A 27316-nucleotide genomic window follows, 5' to 3' on the forward strand; every position below is an offset into this window, starting at 1 on the left:
AGGAACACACCTGAGACACTGTACCTGGAAAATATGTTAATTTGGATAGCAAATATAAATTAAAATGATTATATGTTCAGTTTTGTGGATAGATGTCTCCCCATATGTTAAAAAAAAAGTATGTGAGTTAAGCAGCACTCCATCACAGTGGGTAATTAAAGTAAATAAAGCTCTGATCTGGTGCACGGAAACAGAGAGGGACCCCTAGCTCCCTCAGAACAATAGCCAATAGATATAGTGGTCCCCAGCACTCAGTATGAAAAACATCAGATAAAGGCATCAATAAGAAAATAACAATGATGTATTCAAGAAAATTGCATTCCATAAGCCAACCCTATTAGGGGCTAGGAAGAAAACTTTTACATGGAAACAAGGGCTAAACAATAAGTAACAAGTCTGGAGAGGGAGAAAGATGTATGAAATACAAAGGGAACAACAACCATGGAGGGAAAAAAGAAAGATAAAGGGGAGGGGAGGGAAAAGAACAACGTATAACAAACGCTCAGGTCAAGGTGATAAAATATAGGGGGGCTTGGGGAGAAATGTGAAACTCTTTTAAAATAGAACACCCCCCCTTTCCCTTTCGCCTCCCCCACCCTCCCTAGTTACTTAAGCATGATTCCATATTAATGTAAAATAATATCTTAATATTGTCAATTTTAAAGCATACCTTTACATCAAAGAATAATGCACAATAGTTATTTAACCTTTAAGTGTCGGGTGGCCTTCTGTTACAGTGCGGTCATGTGACCGCAGCAGCCCTCAACCCAGAAACATAAGAGGAGGAGTCCTCTGCTTCCATTTCCCTTCACTGCAGATCACGTCCTGCGCTCCATGGGAATGTAGGATGCGATCTTACCTGAAAAAACCCTTTTGTGGGGGCTCAGGGGTTCCCAAAAAGAGCTTGTTGGGGTTTTGTGTCTTGTTAACCTATTTGCAGCTGTTTCAGCTGTTGGAGGTTAGTGGCTCCTCCTTCCCAGGTTTTAAGCCCGCCCCTCCCCACTTCCCAAGTTAGTAGGTCCTTTCATTCTACTGGATATAGATCCAATGTGGTCTTTCTCCCTCCTAATATAGGTACAGTAAATGAGAATTGTAATCCTAATAGAGGTATATTAGTATTGTATCTGGTAGTGTTAGGACTTGCGAACGGGTGTCTGCCTTGACGTGGCTCGCAAGCTTACAACGCTTTGACCAAAGGGTTAAACTAAATGACCCTTTTTTAAGAGAATATATAAGTATTTTACTGTGTATTTCTGTCAAGTTGGATGTAGGATTGGGCTTCTCTGTCGTCTTCATATGTCACGCTCAATAGCACTCCTTTTTGACACATATACATACAGCTAAACCCCGTTATAACGCGGTCCTTGGGGTCCACAACCCAAAGACCGCGTTACAACCGGGGTCGCGTTAAAATTTCACCGGCATCAGCTTCCTCATTACAGATTTAAATCTCCTCCATTTTGCCGCCTTACCAGTGCTCTCCTCTTCCTGCTGTCCACGTGCTCATATCTCTCTGCTCTCTTGTCGTCGAATGCCATTGTTTTTTTCAAACATTCAATTCAATGCTTTATTGACTACCAGACACAGACACAAATAAACATTAATACATTTTGTACAAAACACATGCAGGGATTGAACTCGGGACCTTCTGATACCAATGCCTTGCCTCTTACCTCTACACCATAGGCTTGGTGTGACAAGACAGAACCTATAAATATATTTATCCTCTACAACACAATGCCACAGGTTACATGTCAATGTGAAATCTTAAGTCTATTTCTAGCTGTCTATGACATCACACAGTTCTGTGGTCTAGTGGAAGAACTTCTTACCAACATATGCAAGGGTCCTGGGTTCAATTCCTGTATGAAATGGTATAATTAACTTTTTTAATAAATTATTATTTTAATTATGTTGTATAATTTATAAATATATAATTCTTTATTATTCTTTATTAAATAATAATTATTCATTAATCAATAATGATGTATTAATAATAATTCATTATTAATCATTCTTTATGATTAATTATGTATTATTAATAAGTATGATGATTAATTATTATTAGCAGTTAATTAACTAATTAATAATTAATTAATAATTATGTATTAAGTATTATTAATAATTATTTTTTAATAATTATTAATTAATAATACTATTATTATTAATTATGATTAATAAGTATGATTATTAATTATCATTAACAATTAATAATTTTGACTAATTAATAAGTATTACTAATACCTAATAATTATTAATACCCAATTAGTAATAATAATTATTAATACTTAATTATTAATAAAACTTATTAATACTTAATAACTATTAATAATTAGTAAGTATTAATAATTGTTGTTAATAATTAAGTATTAATAATTATTATTACTAATTGGGTGCTAATAATTATTAAGTAATTATTAATACTAATTATTAATAATTAGTAAGTATTAATACGTTTCATTAATAAGTAAGTATTAATAATTATTATTAAGTATTTAGTAATAATTATTAATTAGTTAATTAACTGTTAATAATAATTAATCATCATACTTATTAATAATACATAATTAATCATAAAGAATGATTAATAATGAATTATTATTAATACATCATTATTGATTAATGAATAATTATTATTTAATAAAGAATAATAAAGAATTATATATTTATAAATTATACAACATAATTAAAATAATAATTTATTAAAAAAGTTAATTATACCATTTCATACAGGAATTGAACCCAGGACCCTTGCATATGTTGGTAAGAAGTTCTTCCACTAGACCACAGAACTGTGTGATGTCATAGACAGCTAGAAATAGACTTAAGATTTCACATTGACATGTAACCCGTGGCATTGTGTTGTAGAGGATAAATATATTTATAGGTTCTGTCTTGTCACACCAAGCCTATGGTGTAGAGGTAAGAGGCAAGGCATTGGTATCAGAAGGTCCCGAGTTCAATTCCTGCATGTGTTTTGTACAAAATGTATTAATGTTTATTTGTGTCTGTGTCTGGTAGTCAATAAAGCATTGAATTGAATGTTTGAAAAAAAAAAAACCCCGATGGCACACGACGGGCAGAGAGATGAGCACGTGGATAGCAGGAAGAGGAGAGAGATGAGCTGTAAGAGGAGAGTGTAAGGCGGCAAAATGGAAAATTTGACATGCAGGTAAGCCGGCAAAATGGAGGCTTTCAATTCGGGAGCCATGCTCAGACCGCGTTATAACCGATTCGCGGTATAGCGAGGCGCGTTATAACGGGGTTTAGCTGTATATATATATTTTGTGGGGGCTCAGGGCTTCCCAAAAAAAGCTTGCTGGGGTTTTGTGTTCTGAAAAAAAAAAAAACTTCCCTTGAACATGATGTAGCCAATACATCACGGGCCAGTGGAGTTCCAGACCGTAGGACCGGGGTCTACAACCTTTCAAGGAAGAAGAGCCATTTTATAAAAAATGTCATTGTCAAAAAAATATTCCGAGAGCCGCAACCCATGCATGAATATTACACCCCCACAAACACATACATATAATGTACACACACTAATAGGTATATATTGTATAAGCATTAACATACGACATACATACTGTACCTACACACTTACATTGGGCCTGCTTCTCTCCTCACTGTCATGGGTTGCTGCTCCCCAGCTTCTACCTCTCTCCCTCATTGTGCTGCTCTTGGCTGGGGGGGGGGCAGCGCTGGTCGGGCCTCTTGTTGCCACCTGGCATCTCCCCAGCTGCTGGCATGCATCCTGCACCATCCCACGCCAGGCCTCTCTGATGTTGGCATGCACCAGCTTGAGAGAGGCCCGGCGTGGGACATTGCAGAAGGTATGCCAGCAGATAGGGAGATTCTGGGTGGCAACAAGAGGCCCGACCAGTGCTGACCTGGCCCCCCCACAGCCAAAAGCAGCACAGTGAGGAGAGCCACATGTAGGTGCTGAAAGAGCTGCATGCGGCTCTGGAGCCGCAGGTTGCCTATCCAGGCCCTAGGACCTACTGAATACATCTTGGAGCACTCAAAGGGATACTTTAATATACTTTCAATATAAATAATAAGTGTTCTTAGAAGGGTATTCATAAAACCACGAAATGCACAATTTAATTACAAGATACAGTTTTTGAGTGGAAAACAAACAGAGATAACAAATCAGTTAATTACCGTATAAGCTCATCTATATTTTCTTCCACAACTGTTGGGGCAACATTAGAGACGATAACCTGCATATCCAACTGATTGACCACAGAAACCTGCATATACAAAAACAAATAAAAAATGAATTTGACCTTTAAGCACACCATCCCATTAGCACAAAACGTGATAAATAGTTTCTCACCTTTACAGTGAAATCTATTTACTAAGCAGTACTACTCCTGAAGACACCTTCCATGCCAGGGATTATGTGGTAAATTGGTGCATCACAGAGTAAGCTCACAGAAAGCATAAGTCCATTCAGAATGAATCCAATATCCAGAACAAATGTGTTATAACAGAAATGATCACCCCAGGACGAGGTGGGGACCTAGTGGTGCCCACACAGCTACCACATAAAACAGTCCCTAGTGAAACATCACTAACCCAAGGGGTGTAGTAAATAAACAATCCAGCACTAGAAAGGTAATAACAGAAGGGCTACTGCCTATACCTGACTGTGTGTTCCAGATAGGTAGAATTCCTCAGCGTGCAGTCCTCAGAAGAGTAGATCAGGATGTGTAGTAGAGAGAAGGAGCACAGCCATCTGCATCCACGGTGCAAAAAAATGAATATGGGCAACTCCGAATAAAATAAAAAAATATTGCTTTATTTTATGGTGAATATTATGTATTAGGTAACATTGTGCTATGTGTTTTTGTATAGATATGTTATTATCTTCCATGGTAGAAATGGGGGGTGATAGACAGCACTCTGACACAATGACTCAGCAAGGTTGCAGGGTGCACGGAACAGGAAGGGACCCTAATTCCCTTCATAAGTACTAACAAACCAAAAGATAGTACCTGCACTCTCTGTCTCACAGCTATAGATATAGGCGAATACCAGTGTAGGGAATATGAATAATTTAATGACACTAATAATAAACTGAAAATATAGCAACAATAGCCAATACGCCAATGCAAGAATAAATATCACCATAGAGAAAATCAAAAATTAAAGGGGGTAGAGGGGAAAGAAGGAGAAGGGGAAAAAAACATGAAAGAAAGGGAAAAAATCACAAAAATGGAAAAAGGAAAGCAAACTAGGGGGGCGAGGTTTTGAGGGGTGACCTCTTCATCTGGCCCATTCCCCCTGGTCCCAATGGGTCCCAGAGGTACTTCCCTAAGCCTTCCCTCCCCACTGTCAAATAATCCCACACTCAGCTAATGATATAAATCTAAAGTCTAAAGAGGGCAAATCACATAAGCAGATATCAAATATCAAACAATAAATGTAAATACAAGAATATTGTAAAAAACACAGAACATATGCAGATATCAGAATTCAGATGGAGCCCAAGCACTTGACAGGGCACCAGGAGATGTTGATAGAGGGTTTGCTTATACTTGTTCACTGATTGACATCTGATATCTGCATATGTTCTGTTTCTCTTACAATATTCTTGTATTTACATTTATTGTTTGATATTTGATATCTGCTTATGTGATTTGCCCTCTTTAGACTTTAGATTTATATCATTAGCTGAGTGTGGGATTATTTGACAGTGGGGAGGGAAGGCTTAGAGAAGTACCTCTGGGACCCTTTGGGACCAGGGGGAATGGGCCAGATGAAGAGGTCACCCCTCGAAACGTCGCCCCCCTAATTTGCTTTCCTTTTTCCATTTTTGTGATTTTTTCCTTTTCTTTCATGTTTTTTTCCCCTTCTCCTTCTTTCCCCTCTACCCCCTTTAATTTTTGATTTTCTCTATGGTGATATTTATTCTTGCATTGGCGTATTGGCTATTGTTGCTATATTTTCAGTTTATTATTAGTGTCATGAAATTATTCATATTCCCTACACTGGTATTCGCGTATATCTATAGCTGTGTGACAGAGAGTGCTGGTACTATCTTTTGGTTTGTTGTTATTATCTTCTAGTTCCATTGGGTTTTGTGAACAGTGTATATCCTTCTAGTTTATATTTGGGTTTTAATTTTCCATGTTATATGGCTTTTTAATTGTTTGTTCATATCTGTTTGATGAAAGTTTTTGTATTCAATGTTTTTCTATGACAGCCAATTGTACTGCCCTATGTGTCTTGTCTCTCACTGACGCAACTTAGGCTGGGAACGCGCAGTGATGACGCGACTCAGTTCTGGGTCGCGCAGTGATAATGTAATTTTGGGCCGTGTTTGGAGCGAAAATTTTATGTTAAATTCTATGCTGTTACTTGTCTCCCTACACCTTGAGAAAATCCTGCGGGATGAAACGCCTTGGTGCGTTGTCCTACCCCACTGCCAAGCTGACCAAATAAAGCAATATTTTTTTATTTCATTCGGAGTTGCCCATATTCATTTTTTGCACCGTGGATGCAGATGGCTGTGCTCCTTCTCTCTTCCACACATTCCATGCCAGGAAACATCCTTTAGGCTTATTCACTTTAATGGGTTTTAAGTTTTTTTTCCAGCGCTAGAAGGTTTCTTTATTCTGCTGTCAGACCTACAGTATTGATATCAACTAATCAATTAATGCTGTAGCTTAAATTGATAATATTTTTCATAACCCCATTGTACTATGATGAAGAACGTATAGTTGATTTATAAATACATTACAGTAATAATAATAGGACATTCTTAATTTTATATGCCTGCCAAATGCAAATTGATACAAGAGAAAATTAATGGACCACACCAAGGAGCAAATTTCAACATGCTTGTAAATACAATATTTTTACGGCACGTGTCAGTCCTTTTCTCTAGCCCTATATTTTAAAAAAAATCTACAGAGAAAGCAAATAAAATATTATTCAATGCATACATGCTAATTGACATTTTAAGTATTCCAGTGTACATGCAATTATAATTTCAATGTGATTATTGAATGCAACCTCTAAAAACATCATAATGCGGCTTCACTTCTAGAAAGGAAATGAAATCCAGTTAGTGAAATTCATTTGAAATTCATATACCTAGCAGAAATATGAGCAAAGATTTTTTTTTAGATGACAAATTACAGTGCAAAGCCACTTAACCTTGACAAGCGGACTGCTTCACATACAGTAAGTATATAGCCAGCTTCACTTTTGCTGAAGTACTGCCTTAAAAAGCAAAAAGCAAAAAGCCACGCTTCCCTCAACATCGCTATTGGTGGTACATTCGTTCTGAAAGAAGGCTTTCCTGGCAGAAACAAAGATTAGTCTGGCTACATCTGTAACCTGTGTATTGCTAAATATTAAAAAAAAACATATAAATAACCTGTATATTTAGATAAAGTACATATCTGATTATATTCACTCAGAGAAAATTAACTAGCAGATGGGTACATGTTGTAGAGTAAACAGTCGAACTACATTAAAAGTTTAATTGGTTTAATTTTCCATTTGCATTTTTTGCGCTTTACTGTGTGTTTTAGAGATGTAAAATGTTAGCTTAAGTTCCCAAACCAGGCAATATTTGCCCATTAAAAAAAGAAAACAGACAGAAACGACCCCAAAGGGAGGGTCAAAAGAACCCCATAATATTGCACTCTACTGCATGCCAAACTTTACTCCTACTCTGCACTAATAGCCCTTAAGGTGTGTTGGACACTGTTGCTCCAGAGAGAGGCAAAAAATACAAAACAATACATTTTTATTACATCAAAATAGTATAACACTAAATAGTTAAAATCCATAAAAATCCCCGTAACAGTTATGAGGATTCAGAAGAATAACTAGCAGTAGGAGGTAGTTATTCTAATATCACTCCTGCAACCAAATAACGTCTTTCACAATCCTAATATTATCTCTTGTCTGTATATCTGTAGCCTCTGTTTTAGTCAGCAAGTGAACATCTTAGTGGCTGTGTAATTTCTTACCAAGTATACACACTTATACGCATAGAGGAATATGGTGTTTTTGTATACACCTATTATGTCCGTGATACTAATCACTGGAATTTACCCGTTCTGATAGGGTACTCGTGGTATCCTGAGCCTATTGGTTCATGGAGAAACAAGCCTCCACTCTGTAGCGTTATCAATACCTATTATGGGCAGGTTTTATATAGACTCCTCCCCCTGATGAAGCGTGGCACACACGCGAAATACGTGTCGCGATTGAGTAAGACGTCGCAGGAGTGACGTCATGGAGGGAGCTGTAGTCAGTCCGGATCCTGTCCCAACCATTACGACTTGTATACCGGATACATTTTCCCTGTGCGCGTGGGGGAATCTAACTGCATAGCCCCAGTCTGTCCTTGGGGACTGTGCACCAGAATATCACATTACATGCTCACTATAGCGGGTATATGATAAGAAGCCAATAGAACTATCTTTGTCTCAGGTGACTATTTGTATTTGCATATTCTCCCATATTGCACTGCATACTATGAGATCTGCCTGACATATACCAGAGTATATTACTCTATCTGCATTTAAATCATAGCGGATATATGAGAAGGCTATTTACTCTGTCTGTCTCTGGGGATAACCTATGTATGGTTGTGATTTTATTCCCCCTGGTGCAATATATACAAGGAGATCTGTGTGATTCATTTATCTATGTGATCTATACGTGTATAGATGCATATGCTGCTTTAGATTGTCATACTAAGACTGAGATATTGTTATAGTACTATGTGGGTACAAGTTCATGTATACCCTTGCACTGTTACTATCCGTGGTATATCTATTTGATTCCCTTCTGAACACCAGGAGGAGAGGTCTATGTCTGAGATCGGATAGCTATACTAGCATATAAGGTTACACTGTTTACTTTATGTAGCTTACTAGGCAAGCACTAGGATCAGTATATCTATCTTTTCTCTGTACCATATGCTTTTGGACAGAGAGACTCAGGGGGCTATGCACTAAGCTCCGTGCTTTTGCGTCTGGTTGGGGGGAAAAAGCACGTCCGATAAAAAGTGAAGCCGGAGACATGATTCACTAAGGCCTTGAGCCCATTTTCTATCGTACGTGCTCAAAACAGCCACATCGTACGTGTTGCTTTTTTTCCCCCTGCTAGCGTTCTTAAACTTTACGTACGCTAGCTGATAGAAAAAAAGCTGCATGTAACATTTGCATGGAGATTTGCCATCTCCATGCAAGGCTGTTACAGGCGATTGTACACAAAACAAATACATTTTAATAATAGTGTACATGAGCAGGGGGTCTCCGGAGCTGAACCGCATTGGTTTCAGGTCCGGGGACCCCCTACTTCAGAAGATGCAGGCCCCGTTATGGGGTGCCGGTTTCCCCTGCACTTTGAAAGCTTCCGCGTCACATGACCGGGACATTTAAATTCTGCAGGGGATACCGGCACCCCATAACGGTGCCTTTATCTCCTGAAGTAGGGGGTCCCCGGACCTGAAACCAATGCAGTTCAGCTCCGGAGACCCCCTACACATCTACACTACTGTCAAAACACACATCAATAAACAAGAATTCCTTACCTTAGCGGCTATCCGCTAAGGCAATGAAGGGGTTAAGGCACAATAGCATGTTTATTGGGGACAATGGCCCCCAATAAACATAGCAATATACAACACACATCCACCCCGCACCCTAAGGCCTGGGACATAGTAGGTTCCGCCTCGCTGAGCCACGCTGAGCAGATGCACTAACCCCTGCATCTGTCATCAGCGCGGCTTTAGCAGCCGCTTCCGCATGCGTGCTGATGCGTGCGGAGGCTGAGAAAATTTGAGCAGACAGGCAAGTTTGAAATACAGTAATGGGCAAAATAACTTTTATCCAGATATGGATAATAGATTATTTGCCCATTATGAAACACATAAAACATGCATAAATAAAAACATGAAATCTTAATCTGAAAATCACCACATTGCATCTTCCAATGAAACCAGCAGCACTTTGAAAAATAAACCAACAAACCAGCAGCTAGACAAATGTATATCAAATGTCACACAATTGCATTGAGTGTGTACATGATGCAATTAATCTGTGCATCATGTAACACTATGCAAAATCAATTTCAAAATAAAATACACTATGAACAATGTTCCCTAACCACCAATGCCATCCACAAAATCAAATAGAAAGTAAGCAACAAAAATAAATTTACCATCAATCAATTAATCAATTTCCTAAACTAATTACAATACAATCCAAATCAATTAGACAATTCACTATTCAATTTCTAAAGCCAAACCATTGGCCAAAAAATTCTAATTCAAAGTAAGAAATATCATTCAAATCTAGCTAGCAGAAATAAACCATTAAAAATAACATGTAACTAAATAAAAATTACATTACACAACCAATGTATAAATAAAGCTGCTAAATACATTTGAAATACATGAAAAGAACATTAACATTAGCAACACAATCATTTATTATCCCTGTATGTCTATCCATCTAGATATACATAACATACAGGGGCAATAAAAGAGCATAAAAAACAATGCATTTACATCCACAAATCACATACAATACACCCCTTCAGTGTCCCTGAATGTATGTATATCCATAGGGACATAGATGGTCCAATGGTTTGGCTTTAGGAATTGAATAGTGAATTATATAATTGATTTGGATTGTATTGTAATTGGTTTAGGAAATTGATTAATTGATTGATGGTAAATGTATTTATGTAGCTTAGTTTCTATTTGATTTTGTGGATGGCATTGGTGGTTAGGGGACATTGTTCATAGTGTATTTTATTTTGAAATTGATTTTGCATAGTGTTACACGATGCACAGATTAATTGCATCATGTACACACTCAAATGCAATTGTTTGAGATTTGATATATATTTGTTTAGGTGTTGGTGTATTGGGAGAGGAGCTATCATTTATTTTTAAAAGTGCTGGTGTTTTAATGTGAAGATCAAATGTGCTGCTGGTTTAATTTTATTACAATGTGCTGATGTGGAGATTCTGATTTCATGTTTTGATTTATACATGTTTATGTAATCCTGAACCATTTATTTGTATATTTGTGTTATGTATATATGTGTGTGTATATATATATATATAGATATATATAGCAACTGTAAATATTCCTGTATATTCATTTGCATGTCTTAGACAGGTCTGCAACCCTGTCTTTCACCATTATCACCCAGCAAACAGCACTTCCACTGCAGCAAGGGATTCTGGGAAATGACATGCAAATGAGCACACAGTGCCACTTTTTATCTCATGCTCACATTACATGAGCAACCCTTAGTCAATGCATGCTGCTTTAAACACAGCTTTTAAGCAAGGACTTGGGAGATGCAAAGTCAGTTAACCCACTCACAGACATGTTTCAACCTTGATGGGTCTCATCAGTGTGAGGTTGGCTTACTGACATTTTGCTTAAAAGCTGTGTTTAAAGCAGCATGCATTGACTAAGGGTTGCTCATGTAATGTGAGCATGAGATAAAAAGTGGCACTGTGTGCTCATTTGCATGTCATTTCCCAGAATCCCTTGCTGCAGTGGAAGTGATGTTTGCTGGGTGATAATGGTGAAAGACAGGGTTGCAGACCTGTCTAAGACATGCAAATGAATATACAGGAATATTTACAGTTGCTTTATGCTTTACTGTGGAGGGTTTTAGTCACTTTTTTTACCCACCATAACCTTAATAGTCGTATATATATATATAAATATATATATATATATCCCACTGTACAAATGAATGGGGACAGGACGGCCACGGGAACCCCCGCACTCCTGCGGGGACCCCCACTTGGTGAGCCTGGGACCCCCGCGGGTTCAGCCGGGGACACCTGCCGGCCTGTTGTATGGGTGTTGCACACGCAAAAATGTAAACAAAGAAATTTTTCAATGTCCGGCTTTTTTATCACCTGCCTATAGCTGCCAAGCTTTTTTGAACGCAACTTTCGCGTACGATAACTTTGCGTAGCTTAGTGAATCCCGAAGAAGGGCAGAATTGAATGCAAACAGGTTATCGTACGAGCAAAGTTGGACTTTCCAGGAAAAAGTCAGTTTAAGAATGCAAAGTGCCTGTTTGCGTGGCTTAGTGAATCATGTTCGGCGGAACATCACGTTCTAAGAGAACTTTGCATTCTTAAAACGACTTATCACTGCTTAGTGCATAGCCCCCTCTGTGTTTAGCTACATTAGTAATTGTGTATCCTTGCTACTAGCAACACATGTTACTCTATTTCTCCTCACTACACTCCCTTGCCCAGTCTTTGACTCAAACATTAAAATCATTGTTTTAGGTATACATGGGATTTATAGGACATTCCATATGGATTTACTTACACATCTGCAGCTTTTCGAGGATTTAGGATTAAGAGACTGTCTATTTAGGACCATCTATCTTTATCTTTCTAAATCCTCATGACTCCGTTACGGGGATTTTTGTGGATTTGAACTATTTAGTGTTATACTATTTTGATGTAATAAAAATGTATTGTTTTGTATTTCTAGCCTCTCTCTGGAGCTACAGTGTCCAATATAGTAGGACAACCACCTAAGGGCTATTAGTGCCTAGAAGGAGTGAAGTTTGGCATACAGCAGAGTGCAATATTATGGGGTTCTTTTGACCCTCCCTTTGGGGTCATTTCTGTCTGTTATACAGTACACTGTTTACCCTGCTGCACCTGCTATTTTATAGGACTCATCATTATAGGAGAGCAGTCTGATTCATCTGTTGCATTAAAAAAATAATAATTGGAAAAATGGTCAAACTTCACAAAATATAACTACATCACAAAGCATTCAAAAGAAATGTGCAAGATCACAAGGTCCTTTGTATACTGCCATTTTCACTCAATTCTGTTGCAAAGTGGCAACATTCTGGGGAAATTGGTAAATGTACAAAATTATGTTATATTTATTTGCAAAATTGGCCAAAGTGTTGAAATTCTGAGCAATGTAAATTACACGAAATACAAGAAAAAGTGAAAACTTTTCTGGAGCAAATTTGAAAACAGTAACACATGTTTAGTATGTAAGTATCACTAAATTGCACAATAAATTGTACTTTTTGGTGATATTATTTTACTTAATATATTCAAAACATGTAGAAACACAATGAAAATGTCTTCCTTTCACACCCAACTGGAAAGGAACCATTGTGATGTGTATATAATATTATTTTCCTATCATTTGTCTCTTTTGAAGTTGTATGCACAGTAAAAGTAATACTGTGCACGCATATTACTACAGCATTAAGTACAGAGACATTGCAGTTCCAATATTTATCAAGCAATTAACTGCATGTTAAACAGGTGGAGTCAAACTTTATTGCACAATAAATATATTTTAGCGCTGCTCCACTGCAGTTTTACATCACTTTCAGGATAAAACATCTACATTTGTTGTAAATACCTCAAAATATTTCTACTTTTATGAGAGTAAGAGCAATCAGTAACATTTAATTTAAGTTCAAGGTTTTTACTTCCTTCAGAATGACTTTAAACTCCCTCTAGGAAGTTGGATATCAAGAACGCCCGGCTCAATTTCTTGGATTGAAATCAATAGCTCTGACAAGCAGCCATCACTTAGGTAACACATGATGTGCTGTCATGGTAGCAAACAAAATTGCCTTTCAAGCTAAAAGCTAAGATATTCTGAGAGCTTTAGTCTTGAAAATAAATAATATGTTTCCTGCCTTGAAAGGCTGTGTTTTAGATTTACAAATGAAGACCTGATCCATGTATGTTTCAGAAACAGAAGATATCTTAAAGTAGTTGTGCCATTATATTCATTCACTTTGAGCTACTGGTATCCTATCCCTTTCATTCCAAATCACCAGAAGCTATATTGGGTCAGAGTACAAGTCACCTGAAGCGTGCAACACAAAGAATGCAGCATACTGGTGTACCACGCCCCTTGATAAAATAGAACACCAATGGGATATTTGGAGCTAGACAGACTTTTCTATTGGTAGTCAGGTCAAGTGTGGGATGGTAGTTACAAGAGCCTTTTTTTCTACTCTCTTTGGATTTATATTACATAAATTATTCAGTAGTGATATCTACTTAGTGGGGTTGATTAAATCCCTTTGCTGCCAGATTTAACCCATCTTGACGTACTATATGTGTGCAACATTGTAAAAAGAGAAGCTGCAATAAGTAAGTAATAATGCCACACAGACAATGTATTTTAACTTTGTAATACTTACAATTACTTCAGCGCTGCTGCTTAACCCTTTACCATAATCATCTGTGGCAACCACGTCAAACTTGAAATAAGACCTTCTCATGTTTTTGAAGAGCATTGCAGTTTTGATGATACCAGTATATACCTCAATAACAAAGCCTTCTTTGCCATCTTTGATTGGTGGCACAATTAGTCTATAACTATTTGCGCTGTAGTTCCCAGTGTCTTTATCAGTAGTCTGAAATGAAAAGACAGAATACACTACATTAAATACATAAATGCACTGAAAGTAACTATGACATGAGTCATTGTTAATCCCATACCTAGTAATTGATGGTTCGTGTTAGGTGGGCTAGTTCTGTAGATGTAAACTGTTTAAGTAGAGGTTTCATTTAGTATAATGTAGCCCACGACATTCCAACAAACACAATAAAAACTTACTGTAGTATATTCAACAAAACTATATTATCCACTTAAGATATCAAATATTGTTTTTTTTAACAAACATGTCCTCTTATTATAGTTATGTCAAGCACTCTAAATGTCAGAATCTAGAGATCAGCCTTCAATTTTGCAAAAACTGTTGTAGATCGGGCACACTAGTTTAACTATTAGTACATACAACTGAGACATTTGTAAGTCAAAAAACACTTACCCCTCCCTGTAAGTTCAAATTTGCATGGAATAAAATATCCATGTTGACATGGCCATCCTCAATTTATTTATAAAAAAAATAATTCAATTAATTAATTCTATGTGTCATTAGTTCACTACCATGCATGCCCCTTTGTGTAACACTACAACCAGTTTATATACTGTATGTCAATGTAGTTCAAAGAGTTTCTCCAGAGACTTTTTACAAAGTTTGACCTGTGACAAAATATGAGATATTGTACCATGCTAGCATTACCACTTATAACTATGGAACAGTGGTTCCCATTTCTCTCCTTAGGGTTTCTAGCCAGATGATGTATTGCCAGTCAATATTGTGTTCAAGAAAATTATGTGTATTCATCTTAGATCTTAGTGTGGCCGCTAGACCTGAAAGAGAGTGACTGCTATAAAAAGCATGTAATAATTCATAGTTATTTTGAGATATATTTTGGTTATATTATGATTATGGGATGTTAAAACCAATCCATCCTTGAAATAAACAGATACTGTATATAAGAGCATACTGTTCTACATGTAACAGGATAAAAGTTAGATTTAAGCGGGGTGGGGGAGATAGGTCACTCGAAATAAACAGAAAGCTACAGCTCCATCACTGAGGCTCATTTTGAAAATTAACCCTCAAACATTGCATGCAAAAAAACAGGTAATATTGTAGCCAAAGCAAAAGCTTGAACTTCGGCTACATGTCTGGTTCCCTCTTTTAGGAATACAGCTTGTTGGAAGGGTAAACAATTTTGCCTGTAACTAAGTAGGATTAACAATTAAAGACCAATGGTTTCACGTTAGGGCAAATAAAAATAGATCTGATTATCTACTGTTTCTACTTTCTGTATTAAGGAAAAACTTCCAAATGTATTTATCGTCCAATTATGTTTTCACAAATGAATTGAGATGTTTTTCATGACATCAATCAGGTTAAAAATGGGTTTAAACCATGCAGTAAATGTATAGCCTGTAAGTACAGCTGTTGTAGCACAGAATTCAAATCTAATGTCACCGCCAAAAACTACAAAATCATGTCACATATTTCATGTAAGTCAGAGTTTGTCATTTATATGTTGCAGTGTCCTTGTGGCCTGCAATATGTGGGTCGCACTGGTCGTACGTTTCAAAGACGTATATATGAACATATCTACAACATCAAAAAGGGTTTAACATCACACAGTGTGTCCCACCACTTTTTGGTACATCATGGCAAAAATCCAAAGGGCCTTATCTGTCAACCTATTGAATTGTGTACACCCAATTGGAGAGGTGGTAATAACATTCAACACATCAATAGGAGGGAGGCCTTTTGGATCTATGAACTTAAGACTCTATCCCCATATGGGCTCAATATTGATTTTGAATTGGGCTCCTTTTTAGGTAGATGAAATGGCTCAAACAAACATTAGTTAAATGCAACCATTACTTAATGGATGACACCTTATCCATTTGACTCTGTACCAGCAGTAGCATACTAAGTGGCTTAAGCAGGTTTGTTTATCCTTTGGCCACAATTTGGCATTTTGGTATATATCAATGCCTATTATGATATTACATCTTGCCTCAATTTTGGGATATATGGTTATCAGTTGATATCTGAATGTTTTTAATGTTGTTTAATGTATTGTATGTGTATTATGTTGTTAGAGACGTAGTGATTTGATATTAATGACATGCAGGCTATACAGCCTAATTGGGCAATTAATTTTTAATTGGTTAGGGTATATGTACATGTCATTCAGTGTCAGTCTTTGTAGCCCCTGAGGAAGTGGAGTAACATCCACGAAACGCGTAGGGCAGGTGACACAGTCACTTTGAGCTTGGTATTGGACTTTTTGGGACACTTGGTCACATTTGAGCCCCATTGCAGCCGTTAGTTCTTGGCATACAGGACGTTTGTACTGTCCCTTTAAGGGCACGTGCACACTCGCGTGCAGGCACGCTGAGACAGCCTGTGTAACCGGAGGAGGAAGTGAGGAGAGCAGCCTCACGTGGAGGAGAGCTGTGAGCCCCACAAGCAGGCCTCCAACACTGCCACTGTTCCTGTTAACCCCTGGAGGGAGAGTCAGCACGAGAGTCACGGTGCAGCAGGAATCACATCTCTGCAAAGACATCAGCAGCAGCCGGAAGACTCTTTGTTGCATTGCCTGTATTTGCCTTGCTGCTTGTAAGTAGGGCTCTGATTTTTCATATCTGGATGACCAGCGGTGTTCTCATTTGTCCAAACCATTTTATGGCATAGTTCTTTTTATTTAATAAATAGTTTTTATAGTCACTAGGAGTCTCTATGTTATATGTGCAGTGTGTGTATTAGTATAGACCTGTTTTAACCCTACAGTGTTGCACTATGATCTGTGTCTGTTTGTGTTTTTTCCCCTATATGGCCTGTCAAGCAAGTGTGCTGATCCCCTGAGGAGTTCAGGATTATCCAATGAACTTTTGGCGCCAGGTTTTTCTTTGTTTTCACTTTCACTTTCTCTGTCAGTACTGACAGTATTACTAGGCAGCCTTTATATATATATATTTTGCAATTGTCACACTGGTGTTTTAGTCTTTAGCGCTTGTGCACATTTTTTCTTTTTCTCATGACAGATACAATCCATTATTCAGAAAAATGAATTACAGGATTTTAATGTTCATGTGTATTTCCTTTATGAATATACCTTAAATATCTTGTGTTAAGTTCCAATTTTGGTTGTTGGAAGCATATCTGGGATGAGCATCAACCAAATAGTATTGCTATTACTATTAATAAGCCATTAGAGGTGCCTGTTAATAACTGATCGCAATCTTTCTAGTTTCATTATATGGTAGATTTGTGTCTGACTGCACATCTGTCAAGTTTTACTCTTAATGGGTGGGTATCACTGTTCCCAAACTGCTACTTTAAAAGTAATACAGCTCAACCCTGCTATAACGCGGTGTGAGCGTGGACCCCGAATATTTGACATATTTTTTTTTTGCCAAACGTTACACATACACACACACACACATACACACACATACACCCCCCCCCCTACCTCTGGTGGTGCTGGGGCATCGTGGTGGGGTTCGGGCTCCTGGGGGAAGTACTGGGGCTGCTGGAAAGATTGTGGTGGGGATCGGGCTGCTGGGGGAAGTGCTGGGGCTGCTGGGGGGATCGTGGTGGGGATTGGCTGCTGGGGGCGCCTCACTCCTGCCTCCTGCCTCCTCCCTCCTATCGGTTGCGCGGCAGCAATTTTTTTAAATTAGCGCGGCCCCGGTTATAACCCAGAGGACCGAGTTATATTGGGGTTCAGCTGTAGTAATAAACAATGTGAGCATCTAAAAAGAGAGCTTAAGGAATAACAATGTATTTATTTATCAAATATTTTACCAGGAAAAATACCTCTTATTTTATTTCCTGGGCAAAAAATAATAATTATATTTTAAGTTACAGTTAAAAACATGTTTAATGAATGAAACATTCAAATTGGACTATTCTCATAAATCTGAAGTGTGTCAAACTGCTTTTAAACCACCCGTTATAATTGGATTGGCTTGCTAAGCCTTTCTCTCATGTTCAATCCGTGTCTTAAAGGCTTTTTTTCTTTTTTAGAAGCAGTTTCACTCAGCCAATCCGATCGGTTTGTCAAAAAAAACTGCAATTCTCGTAACTCCGTTATGCAAACCGCATCTAAAAAGTTACATCCAGAGTCTGAAATGTGGTTGTGCCTGAGCAAAACCCATTTGTCAGACTGGGGATGGAGCTAACACCATCTCAGGTCATTCCGCTTCTAAAGCAAGTACAATATTTAGGAAATTTAACCTCATAATAGTTTTTCAATTGGAAATGAACTCACTTTTCCATGATCTTGGAAAGTATAGGTACTGTAGAATAGAGATATTTCTGTAGTTGGAGATAGTGGCCCTTATTCTGTAAGGTTTGATACACGCAGGTGATGTATTATTGCATGAAAAGCCCCTTTGACTTTAATGGGGCTTTCCCTGCGCTAGCACGTTATCTGCGCTTATTGCATTTGACAGAATAAGGGCCAATGTGTTTTTCACCACTTTTGAAGACTGGGATAGCTCTGGTAGTTTTCCAGGCTTTAGGGGTATGGCTGGAAGACAAAATAGAGTTTATTAAGGAGGCAATTGGTTTAGCAATGACTGGTTGGACTAAGTTGTAGGGATTTAGATTGGAATTGGTCAGGACCACATTGGTTGTTAAGCTTTTGTGTTGGGATTCACTGTATAATCTATTTTCCTTTTCAGGTACTTGGATAAATTGAAATTCGTGAGCATAGTAAGGGGTACTGATATAGGGGTGCGCACAGTCTTGGCTTCAGGAGTCCACAAGTATTAATTGAATGCATTTGCAATTACTGTGATTATCCTTTTTGAAACTAGAAGGTTTTTGGTAGCTATAAGCCTCAAATATATTATTGATGATCTTCCAGAATTCTGACACTTTCATATAAATTGTCAGCGTAGTATTGTGTTTTTGTGAGTCTTGTGCATGTATTTTGAAGTTATCTGTAATTTTCAAAATCATCATGAGCAGAGCCAATTAATTTAATCTATTCCCCAATACATTCCCCAAGACATCACTAAGGTCGTAAATCTCAGCACGATTTTTGTTAACATATATGAGTGCAGGGGTACATATCCCCTCAAACCTCCCTCTAAAAACTGATGCAAACATTTTGGAATTAACCTTCAGAAACGATTGATTCTGTCTTTGTATATGTCACTCTGCATCAGATAAATAATTATTGTTGAGCATACCATTTCCTTGACATCTTTTCTGAGTGCTGCAGGTTATTGTTGTTTCTATGTAATTGTTTGGGTTTACGGATACCCTTTTTACCTGTTTTTAGCACCAGAATATATATAGTTTTTTTCAGTATCAGAGTCTCCACCCTTACCTTCTTTTCATACTGTAGGCTAGATTTTACATACACAATACACTACTGTATAATTGTAACGCGTAGCTCACCACAAACGAAGCGCAACCGCGGTGCTGAGGTAGGGAATTGGTTAACACCGACTCACAGCCACGCAAGCGCCCCTAGGATGTAGAGTAGTCGTTCAAGCCAGGTCAGGATTACAGATAGGAGAATAATCAAAGTACTTGCCAGGTTCAGGATTTGAGAGTTGCGGATCGTCAGAGTGCGTAGCCAAGTTCGGGGTTGGAGAGTAGCGGATTGTCGGGGTACGTAGCCAAGTTCAGGATTGGAGAATATCGGATCGTTGGAGTACTTAGCCAAGGTCAGGACTGGAGACAGGAGAATGGTCGTTCAAAGCCGGATCAGGAGAAAAGTGCGGAATCCAGGAGACAAGCAGGGTCAGACAACAAGAGGTCAATCAGCAAAACAAGGTCTGGAGCTAGAATGCAGCAAGGTACGGCGTCACACTAGACTATGCTCAGCAAAGAATGAGAGCAGACTGAAGGTATATAAAGGCGGAGTCTCCAATAGCCAGGCAGGGCAGAACCAGGAAGTAAGCACCGACAGGCTGCTGGTGCACACAGGCGTGCCATATGATGCAGACTAATTGGGGATGAGGGCGGAACTGCTCGTGCATCATCCCACGCGTGTCACAGAGGCCAAGGGGTGGAGCTTGGAGCACGCATCACTCCCACGCCGATTCTTAGGGCAAGAGGGGACGGGACCAATCGTGCGCGTGTCACGGAGGTCAGGGGGCGGAGCCGAGAACGTGCATCATTCCCATGCCAGTCCTGACCTTCACCAGAGCGGGGGTGGGGCTTGAACCGCCCATCAGCAGGGAGGCTGGCCGAACGCATCCATCGTGCATCAGAGAGGGGGGCAGGATCCAAATCCATGGGCGGAGGATGGGGACGCGCAAGGTCTGCACGCGCGTACTACGACCACAAAACCGCGCATCCTGAGTGTCCGTCACGGAAGGCTTGTTGGGGTGAGGAGATGGTCTGTGACCGCCAGGATGGCAAATCCTCACAATAATCACTGAAAAGTCAGGTGAAATACTAACGGATTGGATTCTGTTGGGACAGGAGGATACAATCCAATTTAACTGTGGTTACAAGATTTTAGATTTGACTGAGTATGTTGAGAAATTAGTTGGGATAGATTTAGTGATTTCAATTTTTTACAGATGTAGTTGTTTTTTTTATGGTCAAGCCAATTGAGGTTGATGTCACCAAGAACAAACAGCACATTCTTTCCTAGAGATGAGCAAAAGTGTCAAAATCTGAGCCATGGATTTTCCGCAGTGTTTTTTTTTTTTAACCAAAATCCGATACACGCGGAAATCTGTAGACGGATTTAACACTAAAAAATCTTGGGTGGATACATCTGAATCCACCTTCGGATCCGTACTTCCCTAATTTTGTCAAATCCACCTTTTGGATTTGATCTAAAATCGGATTGTGGATTTTGACAAATCTATTTTGCCCAGAGACTGAGATGTGGAGGTGGAGGAGGAGGAGGGAGAGCTATTTAACTAGAAGTCTCAAGCACTATATATATCCCCTCATACCTCCCTCCAAATAACATACTGTATGGAGAGACACCTGTGCTCAAAAAGGATATGCAAAGTATATTTAAAATTACTCATACCACATACTTCCTAAATGGGGTTCCATAAAAACTACATTGACAAACCTAATGCACCTTGTGAGGAAGGGGTTACTGGTGTCAGGTCCAACAAGATCAAAACCAAAGCCTCTGCAATTCCAGGAAGCACCTCAAGTAGTGAGCTAAATCTGCTGCTAGGTAGCACCACTGTAACTGGCTTTTAACGTAACTCCCAGGCATATCGTGGGTGCTCCTTTTTCTGCAGAACGAACATTGAACTGGCAACAAAGAAGGGGATGCCAGTGGAGGGGGCTACAGGTATGAGCAGTGAGAACTAGAGCTCAAAAGTATGTTATAAAAGTGGTGATACTCAGCATCTGGTTTGGCTCACACTGATAGAACTGTTGTCCCGAATAACAGAGGTTGTGGGTTCTGATCTTGTCCGGCCTGACACCTGTACCTCTTCCAGTAAATATACTAACATATGTTACTTGGAGGGAGGTTTGAGGGAATATATAGTGTTTGGGATGCTACTGAAATAGGTCTCTACCCTCTCCCTCCTTTTTGAGACTGATGCTGAAAGAAACTTATGGAATTGAATTTCTGTGAAAATGTTGCCCATCTCTACTGTTTACATTCAAAGAAGAAATATTGCTATGAAAGTTAGACACATCAGATAGGAATTCCAGTGGGGCAGTTGATGGCAACAATGATGAGGCTTATCAAAAGCATGAACACTAAACTGTCATGTAAACTACAGATGTTTACATGCAATATGGTATGTTTTAGATACATCATGAACACACTGTATACAAAACTTGCAAAGATTGATGTATTGTCCCAATGGAACTCAAAGTGCTTCAAATTACAGCATAGTGTCCGATGTGCGGTAAATAGGAATCTTACAGACACAGTCCCTGCCCACATGAGATTACAATTGATGATTTTGGTGCCAGTTTATCAGTGCAATGTTTAAGAATATTACTAGCAGTCAAGAAAATATATTGTAAAAGTAACCATTAATAATAAATGTATAATTTTAGAATATGTTTTAGATACTATTATTAGATCTTATACTCAGAACAGGCTGTAAATAAGTGTTACCGTCCAAAGTCTGTCTGTTCCCTTTGTTTTTCAGAACAAACAACTGACATTTTATTAATGCACTCCAATTTCTAAAACGCAAAAAAATGGAAGTTTTTAAGAGCAGATGGAAAGCAACTCTTTATGACAGTTACTAGTGTAGACTTCCAAAATGTATAAAACAGCATGAATATATTTGCAAAAGCACCAGAGAACAATAAAGCATGAAAACTACAAATATTTCAACAAATGTTATTTTGCTGGCAGACATGTTTGTTAGGTCACAAGAGTCTATTCAATTTAAAGGCAGTACCTCTCTCTTTTTTACTAGTGTTATATTGCATGCAGCAGTAGTTAAAGTGACCATATGTTAGTCACTATATTTTGTACATGTACAAAACCGTTTATGTATACTGCTTGTGCCACTTTCTAGTTTATATGTGACTCAAATGTCACTACTGCTGCCTAGCAGATCTCTACTGTATATTCCAATGGGGAGTACTAATTAAACTACAATAGCACTGATCAGGGAACTATTGCACATAAACTTTCACTAAACCTTAATCCATGTACCAAATAACATATACAGTATTCCATGCGGAAGATTATGTAATTTACCTTCTCTTCTAAGACAACCACTATATTAACATACGCATTCTTTACACACAATACTAATCCACATTAGGAGATGCAATTTCTGTCCTATCAGATACTAGCATAAATCACAGATGTATCACTCTATCCAATCACAAGTTACTAAATGTATGCCACTCACATGTATTGGGAGACTATAACCGTTTTGAATTTCCTTTGTCCCTTTATGTGAGCATATTTTTTGGTATGGCTCGCATCTTACTAATTAGTATAAACCAGCTGAAGAATTACTTCATTGTTTGTGTTTCAACTTATTCCTAACTTATTCTTTAACCCTTGAGCTTTAATCCATGTACCAAATAACATATATTCCATGCGGCACATTTGTGTACATTTTTGAAACTTTTATATTGGTGCGTTAAAAAATATTGTAATAAAAACTTGGGATTGGAGCGATATTTTCAGAATTCTACTATATTTACTAAGAAGTAGGTATTCATAATGGTATAGTGATATTCAATCTCGTTTGCATACACCAAAAAAAGTGGCAACTCAGTGTTAAATAACACTAGCAATACAAATAGGCATTAACTCATAGAAATCAGCCTTAATCCGCTGTGTGTGTGTATCACAAACCAGTTATTTAACCAGCACACTCAAATATATAATTCTACTGTGGTCACAATCAGCTTTTCTCTGGGGCAAGAAGCAAGGCAAAGCAGCGTCCTGTGTACACTGCTCACATTCAGCAGTACAATAAATATGAAGTAATTACACAGCAGAGGTATCTCCAAAGTAGCAGGATCTGCCGTTTATTGACTTCACATCTTAATGTACAGAGCTTTTAACACAACATATCGGGTTGATAAACCTCCCTTTGTCAGGTAACTAAAGGAGATTTACCTCCCAAAATGTTGTGGTAAAATGGAAAAGATCGTTGCATTCACAGTAACCCTCTGAACATTAAGATGTGAAATCATTAAACAGCGGATCCCACTACTTTGGACACCCACTGTACGGCTGATTGGTGATACCCCAGTTTTCTACCATAGAGTTACTGTACAGTGTATGTAAAAGGATTTCTTAGAAAATCTTATGGCAAAAAATGATTTAACCCCTTTCATGCCTGAAGCCAGGGCCACCATAACAATTCCTGGGGATAAGGACTAGAGTTTCGCCCATATTGGCAACCTTGCAAGCTCTCCCAGTTCACACATGTATTTCTTTCCACCCTTTGTCCCCCTCTTTTCCTCGCTCACTCCCCCCTCCCTCTCTTACACCCCCTCTCCTCTCACTCTCCCCCTCTGCTATAACTCAATTACCCCTAATCACTCAATCCCCGCCTTCTCATACTAATTTCCCCCTCCTCCCCTGGCCACACACACAATTACCCCAATAACCATATAACCCCCCTCCACACAATAATTAACAACCCTGATGCGCACAATTCCCCTCCCAATACAAAACCACACTATCCCCACAAATACAGAAACAACTACACCCCCCCCAAATACAGATACCACTACACTGCCTCAGATAAAAACACCACTATCCCCACCACAAACACAGGCACTACTATACCCCCCCTCCCAGATACACACACCCCTACCCCCCAGATACAGATACCCCTAAACCACCCCAGATAGACACCACTACACCCCCAAAATACAAACACCACTACATACACCCCAGATAAACCCTTCCTCCAGATACATTCCCCCCCAAGAAAAAAACACCACTTCCAACCCCTCTACCCCCCTAGACACAATTAGGGCTACCGATGAGGGGTGGGAATGTGAGGGGGGGGGAGGGAGTTCCAGGACATGTGTCCCTGGCCAGGAGGCTGTGGGGGGCCAGTGCTGGAATTCTGGCCTGGCCAGAGGCTGGGCCCAACTTCTACATCCAGCTGCCGCCGCTGGGCCCCGGCTCCTGGCTATCCCCAGCTACTGCTTGGCTCTTCCCATGCTGTCCTCTCTCTCCTCCCATTTTGTGCCGGAAGCAGAGTGCAGCCAGAAGTCAGGTCCAGCTTTTCCGCATGCACCAGCGGGAGATAGTCAAGCCCTGTGTGGGAAAAGGCAGGGAGTAGTTGGAAAGAGCTGGGGCCCGGTGGCGGTAAGCAGAGTTAAGTTGCAATTGTATTTTGGGGGGGTTGGTGGCAATTGTATTTGGGGGGTTTGTGGTGGTAATTGTATTTGGGGTGGTAATTGTATCTGAGGGGGGTGGTAATTAAATCTGTGGGTATAGTGGTAATTGTATCTGGGGTAGTGGTGATTATATATGGGGGGCTGGTACTGGTGTTTGTATCTGGGGGAAGGGTATTTTTTATCTGGGAGGGTGTAGTGGTGTCTGTATTTGGGGTAGTGGTTTTTGTATCGGGGGATGTAGCAGTGCATGTATTTGGGGGGTAGTGGTGTGTGTATTTGGGGGGTAGTGTTGTTTTGTATTAGGAGCAGATATTGTGTGTGTATTTGGGGGGGTGGGCGGTAATTATTGTGTGGGGAAGTTGTACAGTATGGGTATTGCAGGAAGTCCTGTGTGGCCCAAGGAGGAGGGGGATATGAGTGTGACGGGGGATTGAGGGAGTGGGATTTTGTGAAAGGGGGTAGTTGAGGAGTGGGATTTTGTGAAAGGGGGTAGTTGAGGAATAGCAGAAGGGGGAGAGAAGGAGAGGAGAGACAGTGCATGAGAGGCAGGGGACAGTGAGTCAGGAAGGAAGAGAAAGGAGAAGAGTGAGAGACAGAGGGGGGAGAGAAATACAGGTGTAAACAGGAGGGCTCGCAAGGACACTGACATGGGGGGGGGGACGCATCACTAAAACTGGTGGGGCACCGACACGGGGAGGGGCAGGAAAAAAACTCTAGTCCTGGGTGCCAACTTCCAGCGCAGGCCATGTCCCACATAAACTCTGGGTCCAGGACACTTGTCCAGGCTCAACCCCTGTGTCGGTGGCCCTACCTGAGGCTTCCAAGGCATTGCTAAGGAAAGCCTTCAGGCATCAAAGGGGTTAACATATAACAGAAAAACAAAACACATGTCTATAAGGGTAGGTGCACATTTTAAGCTTTTAGTCGCCCAAGTAGGTCATGGAACTATGATTAACTGGTCACTTGGGCTTCTAAGGGGTTATTATATTAATTTATTAAAAATGGTTACTATGTATTTTTATCATACATCCTAGCTTGGCAAAGTTTGCAGTACCCACTATATACTGTACATAAAATAGGCAAGATCGGACTAACGTCAGCCTGAGGTAGGTGATACAAATTGGCGATATTTTGGTGGCAGACCAATAGTGCCAGGTATCAGAGTTTACTGAGTAGCATGTGAATAAGTAATTTGCTCTTCATTCTTCTTTTGCATGTATTTGGTTTGCTCATTTGCAATACTGTTGTTACATTTAAGGTTCTTGCATATGTAATTACATTATGCATACTCATTTGCATGCTAATTGGCTATCGTGGCATTACATTTAACCGACACTCATTGCTGCAAATAAATATGGCGGTAAACACCATTAACACACAGCGATATCTGTTTAGAACTTTAGTAAATTTAGGCCAAAAAATCCATGTCTCTCTCAATGGAGTTTATTTTTTTACTTGACTCAAAGGTGCCTTTTCAATGTGCTATGAAGCGTTCCTCCTCATGCTAGAAAATAGATCATTGAATACTGTAATGGAGGGAGAGGGGAACAGGGAATCTGCGGATCGTAATGAATACATCTCCTATAAGTGTATGGTATCATTAATAATTGTTTTACCATTTAAACAATACTAACATAGTATTAATCGAACCGCAACATTAACATTTACATATCCATTTATAACTGCCCAACCTCTAGGCTGGGGAAGTAAAGAAGTCCGACCTAACCATACCCAGAAAGGAACCGAGAGGGTTAACTGGGTAATAACTATGCTAATTGATGTGAAAATAAATATCTCCGCAACGGAGCAACACGCCCAGTACTATTTCCTGCCTTGAGAAAGCGTGAAACGTACGTCGGCATGTTAGGCATGTACACGCTAACAGCATGGATGTTATTTACATACAGTAGCGGGCAATATTTGAGGAAAGTGGTCCTTGTCACCGCAGATAGATACAGTACTGGCAGCTTTTATTCTCACAAATGCCGGCGGCATGCCGGGATCTACTCCGGCTGGCGCCAGTCTAGACCGCGCGCTGCCGCGTTTCCTCCACGCACCCCCCCTCCACTTCGGGCGCATTTTAGCCCCCCTTCCCGACCCCAAACCCGGCTCCTGCTCTGCCCCT

At 39.4% G+C, this 27316-nt stretch overlaps 1 protein-coding gene across 1 annotated transcript in view; it reads right to left on the minus strand.

The window, feature by feature from the left end:
- The window catches only part of PCDH15 (protocadherin related 15), a 1763546-nt gene that overhangs the window by 124447 nt on the left and 1611783 nt on the right, over positions 1 to 27316 (minus strand). Inside the window, exons 28-29 of the mRNA XM_075612935.1 lie at positions 14215 to 14430; positions 4165 to 4253 (exon numbers count right to left, since the gene is read on the minus strand). Of these exons, the coding sequence (XP_075469050.1) occupies positions 4165 to 4253; positions 14215 to 14430 (305 nt within the window). The remainder of the gene's footprint in view (positions 1 to 4164; positions 4254 to 14214; positions 14431 to 27316) is intronic.

Source organism: Ascaphus truei, chromosome 8 (assembly GCF_040206685.1).
Source record: "Ascaphus truei isolate aAscTru1 chromosome 8, aAscTru1.hap1, whole genome shotgun sequence".
In the NCBI taxonomy this organism is placed as follows: Eukaryota; Metazoa; Chordata; class Amphibia; order Anura; family Ascaphidae; genus Ascaphus; species Ascaphus truei.